This window comes from Apus apus, chromosome 2 (assembly GCF_020740795.1).
Source record: "Apus apus isolate bApuApu2 chromosome 2, bApuApu2.pri.cur, whole genome shotgun sequence".
NCBI classification, from domain to species: domain Eukaryota; kingdom Metazoa; phylum Chordata; class Aves; order Apodiformes; family Apodidae; genus Apus; species Apus apus.
The window spans coordinates 127,768,709-127,782,947 of record NC_067283.1 but is presented as its reverse complement, the minus strand read 5'-3'; the positions used below and the strand labels follow the sequence as shown (position 1 = coordinate 127,782,947).

Genomic DNA, 14,239 nt, shown 5'->3' with positions numbered 1-14,239 from the left:
AAGAGCTCAATTTTGCTTGTATATGTGACCTTTTAGATCAGCTGGGCAACGCTGTAGCAACAAAGAAATAATACATCACACTAAGAAAGCAGGTAGTAACTCTCATACTTTTGTTTTCATCAGTTTCCTTGTGTGTGCCTGGTTAAAAAAAAAACAACAACACAAAAACAAACAAAAACAAAACACACACAAAAAAAACCCAACAGAAAACTATGTGCCCTGGAGTGGAATCAGTCTGGAGACTTATCAATAGATCATCTCTGTATCTCTCTTCATGTTGCTTATCAGGTGTCACATAAAAATACACCTCCCTGCAGTTCAATTCTCCTCATAGTAGCTTCTTACGTGAAACACAACATTTCCTTTCAGCTAGAATGGAAATTAGGGTTTTTGCATTACAGAAGTTATTACAACTAGGAGGTGAGAATGACAGGTATTTCTATTTGTTTTACTTCTGCTGATTTTCGGATCAATGCAGAATTTCAAATCCCCTTACAGGGCCTGTAAAGCACTTGTTACTTGTTGTAATGTCAAATATACTGTTACCAATGTCAAAGAAGCCTTTTTCCACAAAACCAGTGCAGTCTGAGGCCTGTTTGGCACCCTGCTTCAGCAAAACCTGAATCAGAGCGAAAGTGCTTCTTTCAATTCGCTGTTGTGCTTTTAGTATAACCTTGTAAAGGAGGACTTGGAAAATAATTCATGAAAACATACCCTCTCATCTCTGCAGTTCTTTAATAAATGCCAATACTTTAAAAAAACAGACTTATGACTAAGCTTGTTCAAAAAATGGAAAGGAAGAGATACAAAGAGGCACAGTGACTTGTCCCACACAACAGCACCACTGGGAATGGAAACCGTACCTTCACGGATGTGGAAAGGACAAAACCACCCCCGTCTGGCCTTGGAACAAGTGTCTAGATGTGTGCTGGACTGGCACTGGGGAAAAGGAGTAAGGCTGCTTCTTCTCGTGGTGCAGACATGTGATCATCATTGTAAGTCATACAACAAATTACAACCCCTGTCCTGTTTGCAGTGAATCACCATTTCACATCTGACAGTGACTTACATCAGTTGCAATTTGTGAACATGTGTCAGTACCTTTACTTGATGACAAGACAAAAGGGGCAAAAGACCACAGGAAAACAATCACACTGGTAACAGCCAGTCTTGCAGAGTTTTTTAACCTCTATACCTTTGATTATAGTAATCTTAAAAATGCATTGCTTGAACTGCTAATTGTTCTCACAACACTTTGTCTGAAAGCTAGGGAGCTTCATGGTGTTAGAAATGAAATGTAGTGTTGATTTTGCATTTTAGTGTTAGAAACATAGTCGGGTTTGGTTCATATATATATATATATATACCCTAGTGTTAGGAATACATAATTTGTTTGAGATAAGTGAGATATCTGCACATTCCAATTATACCAGGAGTGGTTTACGGCCCAAGAAACTAAGGGACTTAATTGGGCTCCATCTGGGGGATCTGAACACGGAGAAGGATTTATGGCCCAAGATAAGAGCGAACAAAGCCACTTCTATCTTGCTCCTAGGGGCAGGATGGCACCAGTAGGTATAGATTATTTTGTTAATTAGGAGGACAGCCAAGGGGGCAAGAAAGGTCAAAATTTTACCTTAAAAGGTAAAAAGTAAACAGCTAGAATGGAATGTGTAAACAGGGGCGGGAAACTTGTAGGATAATTTGAAGTGTTGGATAGGCTGTAAACCCTGGAGTACCCAGCCAGTGGGGAAACAGGGGAGGGAACTTTGCGTCGGAATAGGGAATATAAACCGTTATTCACCTTGCTAGGGGTGTGCCTACTTGTTTAGGTCACCCATTCTTGCAAGAATGTAAATAAGCTGTGCTTCACTGAAGGATCTGTGGGCCTGTTCATTGGTGCGAGAAATGTTTCTCACAATGGAAAATGGGTTTACATTTTAAAAAGTATCAGTTGTCTCTCTGGTTACTTATTTGGAATTATACTAATCACAGAACAGTCAGCAGAAGGGGCTAGTGAGGGGGCAAATAAAGCTGTTTCATGGGTATTGACAGTTCTCAAAGAAAAAAAACTGTAACAAAGAGCCACGTATCACAAACTTGCTCCTTTTCCTGTTTTTAAGCGCTGTAATCTGAATCGATTAAATGCTGTTACACGTACGATTATTTTTAGCGGGCCTTCATGCTTCTTTCCACACATTGAATAATTCGTTTTTGCCGGGGGCACCTGCAGCCCCTGGAAGCCCAAGTAAACGCCGATGGCGTGCCCAGCGGCAGAGCACAGCCAGCACCTCCACCTCGCCCCGTCCCACCACCGCACAGCGGGCGGGAGCGGCCCGCAGCTCCAACACCGCCCTGCGCGCCCCGCCCGGCCACCCTGCGCAGCCGCCGCGGCCCCGCCCGCGCGCCTCCGCGCCTGCGCACCCGCGCGGCCCCGCGCCCGCCCGCCGCAGGCAGCGCCGGGCGGCGGAGGAGGCGGCGGGAGCGCGGCTGCGGGAGCGCGGGTGCGGGAGCGGGAGCGGGAGCGCGGGCGGTGCCGCTGCGGTGAGTGCCGTCCTGCTTCTGCAGCCGCCATCTCGGGGGCCCTGAGAGGGGCGCGCCGCGGGCCTGGGGGCTGCGCGGCCCTGTCACCGCTCGGGCCGGCCGCGGCCTCGCCGCCCCGGCCTCGCCGCCCTTCAGCTTCGCCAGGCCGGGGTCTAAACCCCTGCTCTGAATGCGCGCCCTGAGCTAGAGGAGCAGACTCGTCATGGGGCATCCCGAGAGGTCTAAACTAACCTGGGCAAAAAAAAAACAACAACAACAAAAAACCCCACTTCTTTCAGTCAGTGTAGGTGCCGGCATTTAACGTGCTCCGGACTTACCGTTTTAGTGAGGTTTTAAATGTAAATTATTGTCTTTCCCTCTGCTACATGAATCTGTGCTGTTGCACTGGGTGTCAGTGCACTTAAGGCCCCACTAATGCTACCAGTCCATAGTGGGTATGGATGTACTATAATGAAATAAGTGGATATCTAGAGTAATTTTATCTAGTGCTGTTGTACCAAGTTTTGTGCCCTGACGTTATTTCTGTGTTTATGTAACAGAGCTTGATCGCTGCCATGATCAGTAAAGAACATTATCAACATAGTTAAATCATCTTACCCTTTGCATTTCACCTAGCTTTTCTAGCCATCTGTACCTGTTTAGGACCAAGCTGAAAGAAGCAAAGACCATTAAATCAGGATGATTGTACTGGGGGCTTGTGGATCATGTTACTTGCACCGTTTTTAAACACCATTTCAGTGATGACTTTTTAATGATCATTCCTCTAATCTTTGTGAATCTGCAAGTGTTACGCAGCTGTTACCCAGGTCATCACTTAAAGACTGAATCACTTACACAGGAAATTCCCAGAGGGCTTCTGAAAGGGCTAGTGCTCAAAAATGAAACAGACATCCAAAATTCGGAATACTGTTTCGTCACTGAATGACTTTCTGGTCTGTTGGGGGAGTATGAGAAATAATGGATAATATGTGGATTTGAATTCCATGTTGCTTATGAAATGATGTATAGAATATAAGGTAGACTGTTTTGTTTTATAATACTAAAGAATGTAGAAGACTGTTTTGAATTACTCTGGCTATCTTGTAACTGTCTCATGTAGAATCAAAGCCATTTCCTATTTGTGTTTGGAATAAAAGCCTATAAAAAGCATGGAGGACTTAAACACAGAAAGGATAGATTTGGGCTTTAAGATTCTAATCTTGCAATGTAAGATATTGAAAGTCATTTAAACCATGCTTAAAAACAGACTAAGCTGTATGTCAGTAGTCTTCTGCAAAAAAATTACAGTGAAGAGTCTAGTATTTTAAGCAAAATGGCCCTGAGCTGTACACTGTATTTGAGAATGTGCTTGTGTGTAACCACACTATTTGTTTTTCAGAGCCTTTATGTACTTTGAGGTCAGTGTCTAAATTCAGAGTCTTGTATTTGCATGTATCTTTCAAGAATGAGGCTCTGTACTTCTTAATGTTTTTATGTTACGCATTTTTCATAAGCACAAAATGTGAGGAAAAAAAAGAATCTGATATCTTAGTCTAAGTTTTTGATCGTTTTTAAGTTATTTTTTTCAGAATAAAGGATTGGACAAACTTTTATATTCCAGCGAGGAGAAAACAGTGCGATCCAGAAAAGAGGGGTTAGAAAATTAGATTTTTTCAAAAAAAATGCAATAATAATTTTTTTGTTGCTCTATCCTTTTGGTAGACTGTTTATCTGAGAAAAGATGGCAGATCCTTGGCAAGAATGTATGGATTATGCAGTTACTTTAGCAAGGAAGGCTGGGGAGGTAAGTATATTTATAAATATTAACATTATTTATTGAGACTAGTATGTATGTAGTTTTTGAAGGGGCTTTAATGTTGGATATTCTTGTGGGGAGTATTTTGTCAAAAACATAAATTAGCAGAATCATTCAGTGATGTTGAAGTTCAAGTTTGGAGTGTCTTTCATGTTTACAGCTTAGCCAGTTTAAGAAAACATCTGTGCACCTTTATTTGGACCAGATTCAACACTAAGAAATACCTTTTGTTTCTTAAATTTGGTTTAAAAAAAAAAAAAAAGAAAATTCTGAATTGTGGTTAAAAAAAAAAAAAGGAGCATCTCTGTTTTTCCCTTTAAACTGCACCTGTCTAGCTTCATGTTTGTTATTAACAGTCTTATCTTGTGAACACCTCCCTCAGCTTTCTATAGTGGCTTGTTTGCACAAGGGACCATGTCATGTTGGCTTTATGAAGACATAATACGAAGCATCTACAAATACGAAGCATCTCTTGCAGTGGGGTTACTTTGCCCATTTTTTATTTAAGATAGCTTAGAAGAGAAAAGAGTTTGCACATACTGGCAGAGCCTCAGCAAAAGAGCGATTACCAAATGTTCAGTTCTTCGTAGTTCTGCGTGGTACATTTGAATGCTATTGCAGCCAGACAAGATGGCACATTAATTAATTCTGTCCCTTGGAGCTGAAGAATCTGCAGAACACTGTCCCTGCAACAACCTCATTAAAGTCTTCCCTGAGAAAAGCTTTCTAAGTTACAGTTAACTAATTTTGTGGGCTGTGAGGCATGGATTCTTGTTTAAGCTGATTCTAATAGTTTTAAGATCATAAATGCATGGTCTGGCTAAAAATAGCTGACTTAAGCTCAGTCTTCAATGTTTTGTTCAACTCGCATTTATAAATCTAACATTCATCCTAACAAAATAGAGCTCAGTTTCAAGTACTAGTGCATCTTCTTGTAGTACTTAGATTTAAGGTCTAAGGGTACGTCCCAGCTCCTGCAGTTAAATGCAGGTTTTCTCACTGTTTATTTTGGATGTGCAATACAGAAAATTACAGTAATTACAGCTCAAATTTTGGGGAAAACTAATATTTTCCATATTGCTAATGGCTAAAGATTTTTACTTTTTTTTTCTTTTGTTAACAGATAATCCGTGGGGCACTCAAAGAAGAAATATCTGTTATGACTAAAAGTTCACCAGTAGATCTAGTGACAGAAACTGATCAAAAAGTAGAAACCTTCATTATTTCTTTGATAAAAGAAAAGTATCCTTCTCACAGGTACAGCTTCTTATCAATACCACTTTTGATAGAAAGGACATCTGACTGGAAGAAGAAAATGGAAAATTTATTATTTTGCTTGGTAAAATTTCATGATGATTGGCCTGCTGGAAAGTTACAGGATTCTCCCCTACCTTCTGAAGTATTTTAGAGTAGTAGTCCTTTGAACCCAGGACTGTAGTAACAAGGTGTCCCCATGGTTTACTGATGAGTTTAGCCTTGTTCAAGACTTATGTTGAAGCTCACTTCCATTTGAGCCAGCTGTAAACAACTCCTTGGTTATTTGCCTTGAGAGAATCAAAGATGACCCAAGTTACCCAGCACCTAAATTCTTTGTCTGCTGTTGGCAGTTGAAACTAGCAGCCTGCAGTGGCTGTGCTGGATGAGTCCCGTGGTACTGAGTGTGCCTCTGGCAAATCTCGTGCCATTTAAGAACATGGAACATCCGAAAAAGAAGACAGAATCTTCTGATTCTGCATAACTGAAAATCTGTCATACAAAATACTGATTATATTTTTTGTTATTATTTCTTATTGCTTTCTTTACACTGTTCTTCTCTTCCCCCCCCCCCAAAATAAGTTCATTCTTGGGGGGCAAATTATATGTATTCTACATATTTTTATTTACATGGGACTTTCTTTCCCATTTTGACATAATGACTCAAATTTAATAGTTTCCTTAAAGTAGGTTTGCTATTTTTTCTTATATTTTCTTGGAGATTTTCTGTTTGTAGCTCTGTATGTCAAACTTTAAATATTCACAAAATTGGAACAACTAAGATGATGCAAAATGTCCTTAACCAAATCAGTGTAAGTATAGAAACTTACCTTGATATAACAATTTCTGTGACAATGATATTTTTAAATACTTGAGTTTCTTTTTTTATTAGATAATTGAAATATTAGACATACTGGTCTTGAATTTATCTTTCTAATGAATTACTCATCCACCTACATAACTATTCAGTCTCTGTATCCTCTTTGTGAAGATCCACTGTTTTTTGGAAGCATGCTGTTCTTTTCTGAGCAATCATCTTCACTTTCATAGTTAATCATAAAACTCCTAATCAATAGTAAAGGGGCCTTATTTGTTTACTCTGAGCAGTTCTCTTCATTTTGCATGTTTGTGGAGGAAAGCATGTGTTAGATGTTTAAAACCATGCAAAAGACATAGAATAGAATTCTAGTCGTTTAAACTTATCCCAGTAATTTTGTGGTTCAAAACAAATATTTTCATGAGCAGCAAAAAATGTGAAATTTGGATTCTGTAGCACTGTGGCTTTTGTATTCATTTGGTTTAGTATTAAGGTTGAGCATTCACTCGTCTTCTTCAGGAGAAGCTCTGTTTGGTTTTCATCCCTTTGCTATGTTACTATTTTTGTAGTGCTTGTAAAACTGAACAGTTTTGACACCAACAACTTCTTGATATATTTGGGTTGAAATCAGACTACAAACTGAACACTTGCTGCAGTGTTCTAACCAGATGTGTATGACCCCAAAGGCTTTCTTTAATTAAAACACAAGCTAAAAAGCAGTGTTTTATAGGACAACTGATCTGAATGTTGTTATTAGCTATAGGTACTCAGACCAAGATTTGATGATGCTTTTACTGAGAAAAATGGTGAGAACATCCATGTTCTGAATACTAAATTCCAGTAATGGATATTAAAATGTAAAGTTCTTTTGCCCACAAATAGTGCATTGTAAATATTGATGCAAGCTTGGTCACATGAGTTTGGAGCTTTCCAGATAAATTTTGTATTTCTTAGGTTTTTACATACCATCACTGGTGGTACAAAAACCTGCATCTCACTGGAAGAATTTTCATTTCAAGAACAATGTTGTAATTCAGATATCCTAAACAGTTTCTTTGCATCTTTTAAATGTGTTTGCCACTCTAGCTTCATTGGAGAAGAATCTGTTGCCGCTGGGCAGGGCAGCATTTTGACAGATAACCCCACGTGGATTATTGACCCTATTGACGGAACTACCAACTTCGTACACAGGTCCACCTTTCATTTTTTTTTATGTTAGTAAAGTTTCACTTCCATAAAAATAAGGGCTTTTTCTCTTTTAAATTGCTTTAAGAGATCCTGTAAAGTTGTTAACAGTTACAAATTGTTTGTGTTTATTGACAGCCATTGAGCAGTTCTTGTAATGACTTTAGTATTTCTGCAGGTATTATAACAGTCTCCATCTGTAACCAACAGTAGCTGTTCTGTGAGAGGCCAGTACTGAATAGCAGGAGACAGCAGCCTTTGGCTCGAGTGCTGAAGATAGGTGGACAGATTTAAACAGTAAAGCAACAGGACTCAGAAATAGGAGTTGCAGCATCCTCAGAGAAACTTTGGCAAGGAACAATAACAACTCCAAGTGCTGATTTCTAAGAAATTTTAAATTAACTGAGATCTAGGAGCTGCTACCATGAAAGAAAGCAGAATCTCATCAGTGACTTTCTAGTGGTATTTTGTACCAGGGTGTGGAGGGTATTTTCAGTGTAATACTGACTGCCTGTTCTTCCTGTATTTGAAACCTCACGTGGAGGTGGGGCAAGAAGTGACTTTGCTTCTTTTGATTGGGACCATTTTAGCCTTCTTGTTCCAAGAAAGATAAGTCCATAGAGGCTTCTGTTGTTTGGCTATGAAATTATGGTCCCTAAGCTAATAACAGTTCTAACATGGATGACAGTCTCTGAGCTGTAACAGGCTTACTTTGAGTGGGTGGGAAAATGTGTATTTTAACAGGTAATTGAGCATTGTTTGGTCCTTTTTCACAGTAAATTGTGCAAGTTCCAGAAAACTACTATTTCCTGTATAATCAAAATTTCTTTTAAAAATATACATTACATTTAATTGAACATTGTTTGTATTAAGAGTAAGCATGGTAATGAAAGAAGCATAGTGTCTCACTATAAAATAGTGAAATGTTTTGTTTTGTAGGTTTCCATTTGTGGCAGTTTCAATTGGCTTTGTTGTAAACAAAAAGGTATTTTTTTTATTACTTAATATCTAATCAATCAAAACCAGATTAATTCCTTCTTGCTAGTTATAACTAAGATCTGTATTTTCACGGTAAATAGGAAGAAAGGGAAAAAAAACCTCAAGGTATTTTTACTTTTTCTTGCAGATTGAATTTGGCATTGTGTATAGTTGTATAGAAGACAAGATGTACACTGCCAGAAAAGGAAAAGGTGCATTTTGCAATGGTCAAAAGCTTCAAGTATCAGGCCAAGAAGGTAAGCTGAACTGAGTAGCTTCTTTCTAGTAATGACATTTATATTGCAAATGAGGCATGAACAGTTTTAGACTTGGACTTATTCCTGTTTCATAGTTTTGTTTTTCAAAGACTAGATATATTTTTTGGCCATGAGTTGTTCAGGTTTGAGAAACAGCTTTTGCATTCTCTTTGATGTATGTAGCATTCTTGTGATCTTTGCAAAATCATGTCTCAGCCATTGAGGATTTTATTCCCTGTGTCTGTGTGTTGTGGTTGGTTGTTTTTAATTCCAGCTATGTCTGTAACTTGTCTGTGATTGTTCTTTAGAGTGTGTAACAGATATACTAAGCAATTCCACTTCTTCCAGATGGGAAATAGTATCATCCACAGTGTCACACCTGTATACTTAACTATCCTATGTAAAGTAAAATCCACATTTAAATTGGGACCTTTCAAGATCAGAGGACTGTTCTGATTTTTATAGCAACAGAATGTTATTTACTAATTCTATTGGTTATTGTATATGCGCAGTTGAACCAGATCATGCTTTGTTCACTATTTTTTCCTGCCATTTTCTATTTAAGAACAGAGTTTTATATATTCAATTTATATAATATTTTTATTAAAATATCTTTTATTCAGTCTTGTAAGAAAGCAAAGAAGTAAACTGTACTGATCACTGTTATAGGTTGTACTGTTGGAAAAAAGTGAGGGTTTTTTCTTTTCCAGACATTACCAAATCCCTTTTAGTAACAGAATTGGGATCAAATCGTGATCCAGAGACCATAAAAATTATTCTATCTAACATGGAAAGACTTCTCAGTATTCCTATTCATGGGTAAGATACTTCCTGGTTTTTATATTTACTGATAGTATTATTATAAATATGTAGATGTGATCACTTTTTGGAAGGATTTGTTGCATTACATTTGACATCTTAAATGTGAAATACAATTTAAATCTTTTTCTCTAGTAACTTCTGCAGAGGAACTATAAATATGTTTTAACTTTTTCAACCTGGGACATATGAGAACTCTTAAGAATCAGTATTCAGAAGCAAAGCGTGCTGGTAATTAGTAGTTAAGAAAATTAAATACAATTTTGTACTTTTTTTTTTTTCAAAAACAGTCAAACTGGATAAACAGAAGTTATATTACATTAGTTTCCTTTCCTTGTAGTAATGAAAATTGTTGGGGTTTTTTATATTTATATCAGAAGACAAAAGTAGATCTCCCGTTCCTTTTTCAACACTGTACAATATTTTTTTTTTTGTCCAAGTAGTTGAAATTGTCCATAAAATGCTCTTATTTGGTTACATTCTTTGCTTCCTTCCCTCCAGATAATCCACAGCCTTAAGTTTCTGCAAACCATTTTATGTTTAAAGGTGGTTTCATTAGGCAGTTCTTGTTACTGAACCCTATGCATGTTTCTGATCTAAAGAGGGATTTTAGTTTTATGCTGAGATCCTCAGAATTCTTATTTTGACACTTAATATGTAGGGCTTTTGTACTTTCAAAAAGTCTTCTAATGTCATTAAAGAATATATGCTAAATTGTAAGTAGGGAATGTACATTTTAGGTATGTTTTGAGTTCAACTTTGATATTTTATTTAGAAACAGTAAATTGAGATTGGAGTTGATTTAAGTTGCTTTTTACAGTAAGTTGGCTGCTGTCAGTTACAGTTCTATGTATATTTTACTGATAATGGAAATAACTGCAATTATTTGTACAAATCACACTTACTTGGTAAGTACATAAATATTTCCAAAAGAAACTTGCAACACAAGGGTTGTGATGAAGTTATCCAGACCAAATTTATGCTGTGTAATTAACTTCTGGGATTATTGCTGTTAGGGTTTTTTGCAGGTCAGAGATGCTTACTGAGCATTACCAGAAAAACTGAATTTTCCATGCTGAGAACAGTGTGCATTCTACTTGAATTCTTGTATTTGAAAAGCAAAGCAGAATATGCTTCATGGGTAGATACCTTCCGTAGTATGTTTTAGGTTAAGAAGGTGTACAAGATGTGTTTTACTCTAAAAAAAAAAAAAAAATTTAAAAGAATTTGTAAGTGTATTTGCTGTATTTGGAGAGCTCTTCAAGCTACTTAAACAAAACTTGATTCCCAATTTTTTATTGGTTTCACTGCCACATTCCACCACGTTTTCTCTAGCTGAGTTCACTTTGTGTATGATGCTTCTGTGTTCTCTGTGCAGTGTACACAGACATTGTGACTTTCTTACAAACCATTCTCTACTGAAAGAACAACTGTCTCCTTTAGGATTAGAGCCGTTGGTACAGCAGCTGTGAACATGTGCCTTGTGGCAACAGGTGGGGCAGATGCCTATTATGAAATGGGAATTCACTGCTGGGATATGGCAGGGGCTGGAATCATTATTACTGAAGCAGGTGGAGTACTGCTAGATGTATCAGGTAAATACACAGGCATGCATGAAACTCATGTCCTTTTAAATAGCTAAATGGAGCAAAACGGCTGAAATTAAAAGAGGTTTTTCAGTCCGATTTACACGTTACCGCTGCTAAACAGAGTTCCCATCCAGTTAACAGACAAAGAGAGAATAAAATTTTATTTTGAAGCTACAAGACAACTTTTACTTCCTTGGCTAAGCACCTGGAAGTGTGTAAAAAGACAGTAGGCATACGTAAAAGAGAATTTAAATGTAGCTTATATGAGATACCCGTTGTGTGAAATGGGTTTTTATCTAGGGGAAAGAACCGTTCATTGCCTGCAGGAAAGCTGGGGAGGGGCTTTTCATCAGAGAAGATAGTGATAGGACAAGGGGTAGTGGTTTTAAACTGAGAGAGGGGAGATTTAGGTTAGATATTAGAAAGAAATTCTTCACTATCAGGGTGGTGAGAAACTGGAATGGGTTGCCCAGGAAGGTTGTTGATGCCCCATCCCTGGAAGTTTTTAAGGACGAGGTTTTTGTGCAACCTGATCTAGTGGTAGGGTTCCCTGCTCATGGCAGGGGGCGTTGGAACCTGATGATCTTTGAGGTTCCTTTCAACCGTACTGTGATACTATGATTCTATAAAAACTTGGTCTTAAATAGTATTGTATCATTTACAGTTGATGTTTCGAATTCTCATTTTCTTACCAACTTTACATTTTCTCCAAATAAAAGCTATTTACTCTGTTTGGTTTGATTTCTAGGTGGACCATTTGATTTGATGTCTCGAAGAATAATTGCAGCAAGTAGTCGAGCTATAGGAGAGAGAATAGCCAAAGCACTTCAAATAATTCCTCTGAAAAGGGATGATGCACAGAACTGAATACCAAAACTACACCTTAAATCTAACTATATAATGTTGTCTCATACTCCCATATTGTGGTGGTTCTACACTGTGAACCTGATAAAAAATAGATAAATCGATGGTAGCCTTTAATGCTGGTGTGACTGCTAAGTAGTGTTTTGAGATAGGACCAACATTCTAAATTATCTCTTATTGTTGAGAATTTAATTTAACATCACAATTACATAAAGATCTATAAAAATAAGCAAATATATGCAACTAATTTTTTTCAGTTTTTATACTATGCTGAAAGGCATAGAAAGAGACTTTTAATGTCTAGATAAATACAAATCTCTAGTTCTAAAAGTGACAAAATTTAATCTCAAAGCACCAATTCATCACATCTTACGCTGAACCCAAAAAGATGAAGGCATTACTTGTTGATGCAGCCTCACTTTCATCTGTTGTTTTCTTAAGTGTCTTCAATGTATCCATTTCCTTACCTTGTTAAAGATTTTATAGAGGTAGCTCACACATTTCCAAACGTTTTTCAGTTGCTTGTAATTTTGGCTCTAATTTAAAACCTTTATTACTTGTCATTGGTTTTGTAGTCATCATCCTGTCTTTCTCATGGTAGATAAACACAATCTCTTATGTGGCCAGTATGCTTTCAGTTTCATTACAGTTGCAAAAATAGTAGTTATTGTGCATCTCCCAGAAATAAGTTCTGAGCCCACCTTCTATCACTAAATGGATTTACTCTTAAGAATTATTTGCATTTGACTATTGGAATCAGCTGATACTAGGTCCTTTATCTTACTCTTGGTAGTTATAATTCTGTTAATTTTGCTTGAGTTTCTCCATGAATGGGTGTGTTTTGAAGATTAAGGAATCATTAAAATCCAAGAGAGTTTTCAGTAACTCAACTGGCAGAAAAATAAGCCCATAGTCCAGATTTTTTCCATAATGTTCTGTAAGTTATGAAAGCAGATTTCCATTGTGTTACAGACTATACAGGCACAGAGGAAGATACATATCTGAACCTTACGGGTTTATAAATCTTAAGACATAATTAGTATTTTAATTCTTGGTGTGAGCTGCTCTAAACCTCAAAAAACTGTATTGGTTCCTCGAATTTTTTGTGTTTAGGATTGTTAAAAGTATCAGTGTACTGTTCAAATAATGCACTTTAAAAAATAATTAAATTAGATCAGTTTTTAAACTGATTTTTCCATGTCTAAAGTTTCATAAAGAAAGTTGTCTCATTGGTGGTCCAGTCAAGACACAGCAATGCTTTGAAAAACCTGAGTTTTTGTACTGCTGTCTCACTGTTTTTAATCTGGAAGATGCTGTTCTCTATCTTGACGTTTCAGCAGATCTCTTATTGTAAATTTCAGTGATTTATATCAGTTGATTTTTTTGCAGATTTTGCAGAAATACTTAATTTGAAGTTGTATCTGATGCCAGATGATTAACATTAGTGAGATCACCCTGCTATTTAAAGGTCTTGTAAAAAAGCCAAACTTAGGTTCGTTTACTTTTTAAATTTCCATTGACATGGATAGAAACTCCTTGAGCATTTCACTGTAACTATTGCTGTAATTGATGTGGTATCACCATTATTTCTTGAGAAGTATGTATACTGAACCATTTCTGTGGCTTTTGTACAACAAATTCTGCATAATGTTTTTAAACTGATTTATTTGTGAAATGGGCACGTCTACAAATAATTGAGATGGGAGAACACATTGGAAATAAATATGCTTTAGCAGTAGCAGCTTCAGATGTGCTTCCTTTCTTAACATTCGTCAGTACAACGCTGGGTCCCAACATTCTGGATTTGTGGGCTTCAGACTCTCTGCATTGAACACTTTGTCTTCTCAGCCTCTGATGTACATAGATCATAAACTTACGCCTTTAGGTTAGTGGGATTATATTTACACCTGCAGTAGGTTTATTAGAGTGAATGTTCAAAACACCTTCCAATGATCTCATGCTGCATTAATCATCTCCAATCTCAGAGCTTAAACTTTACCAATTATCTTGCCTGTGATTTGTTTTGAAGACCCATCAGCTGGCTGTAGCATGCAACTTTCTCACTGTTGGATTTCCTAATAAAACTCTTCAAGGAAAAATGTATCTGAATTTGTTGTCTTGGCCCTCTCACTCTGTT

The 14,239-nt window shown here is 37.3% G+C and overlaps 1 protein-coding gene across 1 annotated transcript; it reads left to right on the top strand.

Moving 5' to 3' along the window:
* The first annotated feature begins 2,440 nt into the window (after nt 1-2,440).
* IMPA1 (inositol monophosphatase 1) lies at nt 2,441-13,840 on the top strand. The gene is made up of 9 exons (XM_051611146.1): nt 2,441-2,544; nt 4,246-4,327; nt 5,463-5,596; nt 7,497-7,601; nt 8,535-8,580; nt 8,722-8,830; nt 9,541-9,649; nt 11,093-11,244; nt 11,987-13,840. The coding sequence occupies exons 2-9, from the start codon at nt 4,265-4,267 to the stop codon at nt 12,103-12,105; spliced, it is 837 nt and encodes a 278-aa protein (XP_051467106.1). The 5' UTR covers nt 2,441-2,544; nt 4,246-4,264; the 3' UTR covers nt 12,106-13,840.
* Nucleotides 13,841-14,239: the final 399 nt, after the last annotated feature.

Coding starts and splice junctions, on each gene's coding strand:
- IMPA1 (XM_051611146.1), top strand. CDS start 4,265: ATGGCAGATCCTTGGCAAGAATGTATGGATTATGCAGTTACTTTAGCA. Junction 8,831..9,540: donor TCAAGTATCAGGCCAAGAAG/GTAAGCTGAACT, acceptor TTTCTTTTCCAG/ACATTACCAAATCCCTTTTA. Junction 11,245..11,986: donor AGTACTGCTAGATGTATCAG/GTAAATACACAG, acceptor TTTGATTTCTAG/GTGGACCATTTGATTTGATG.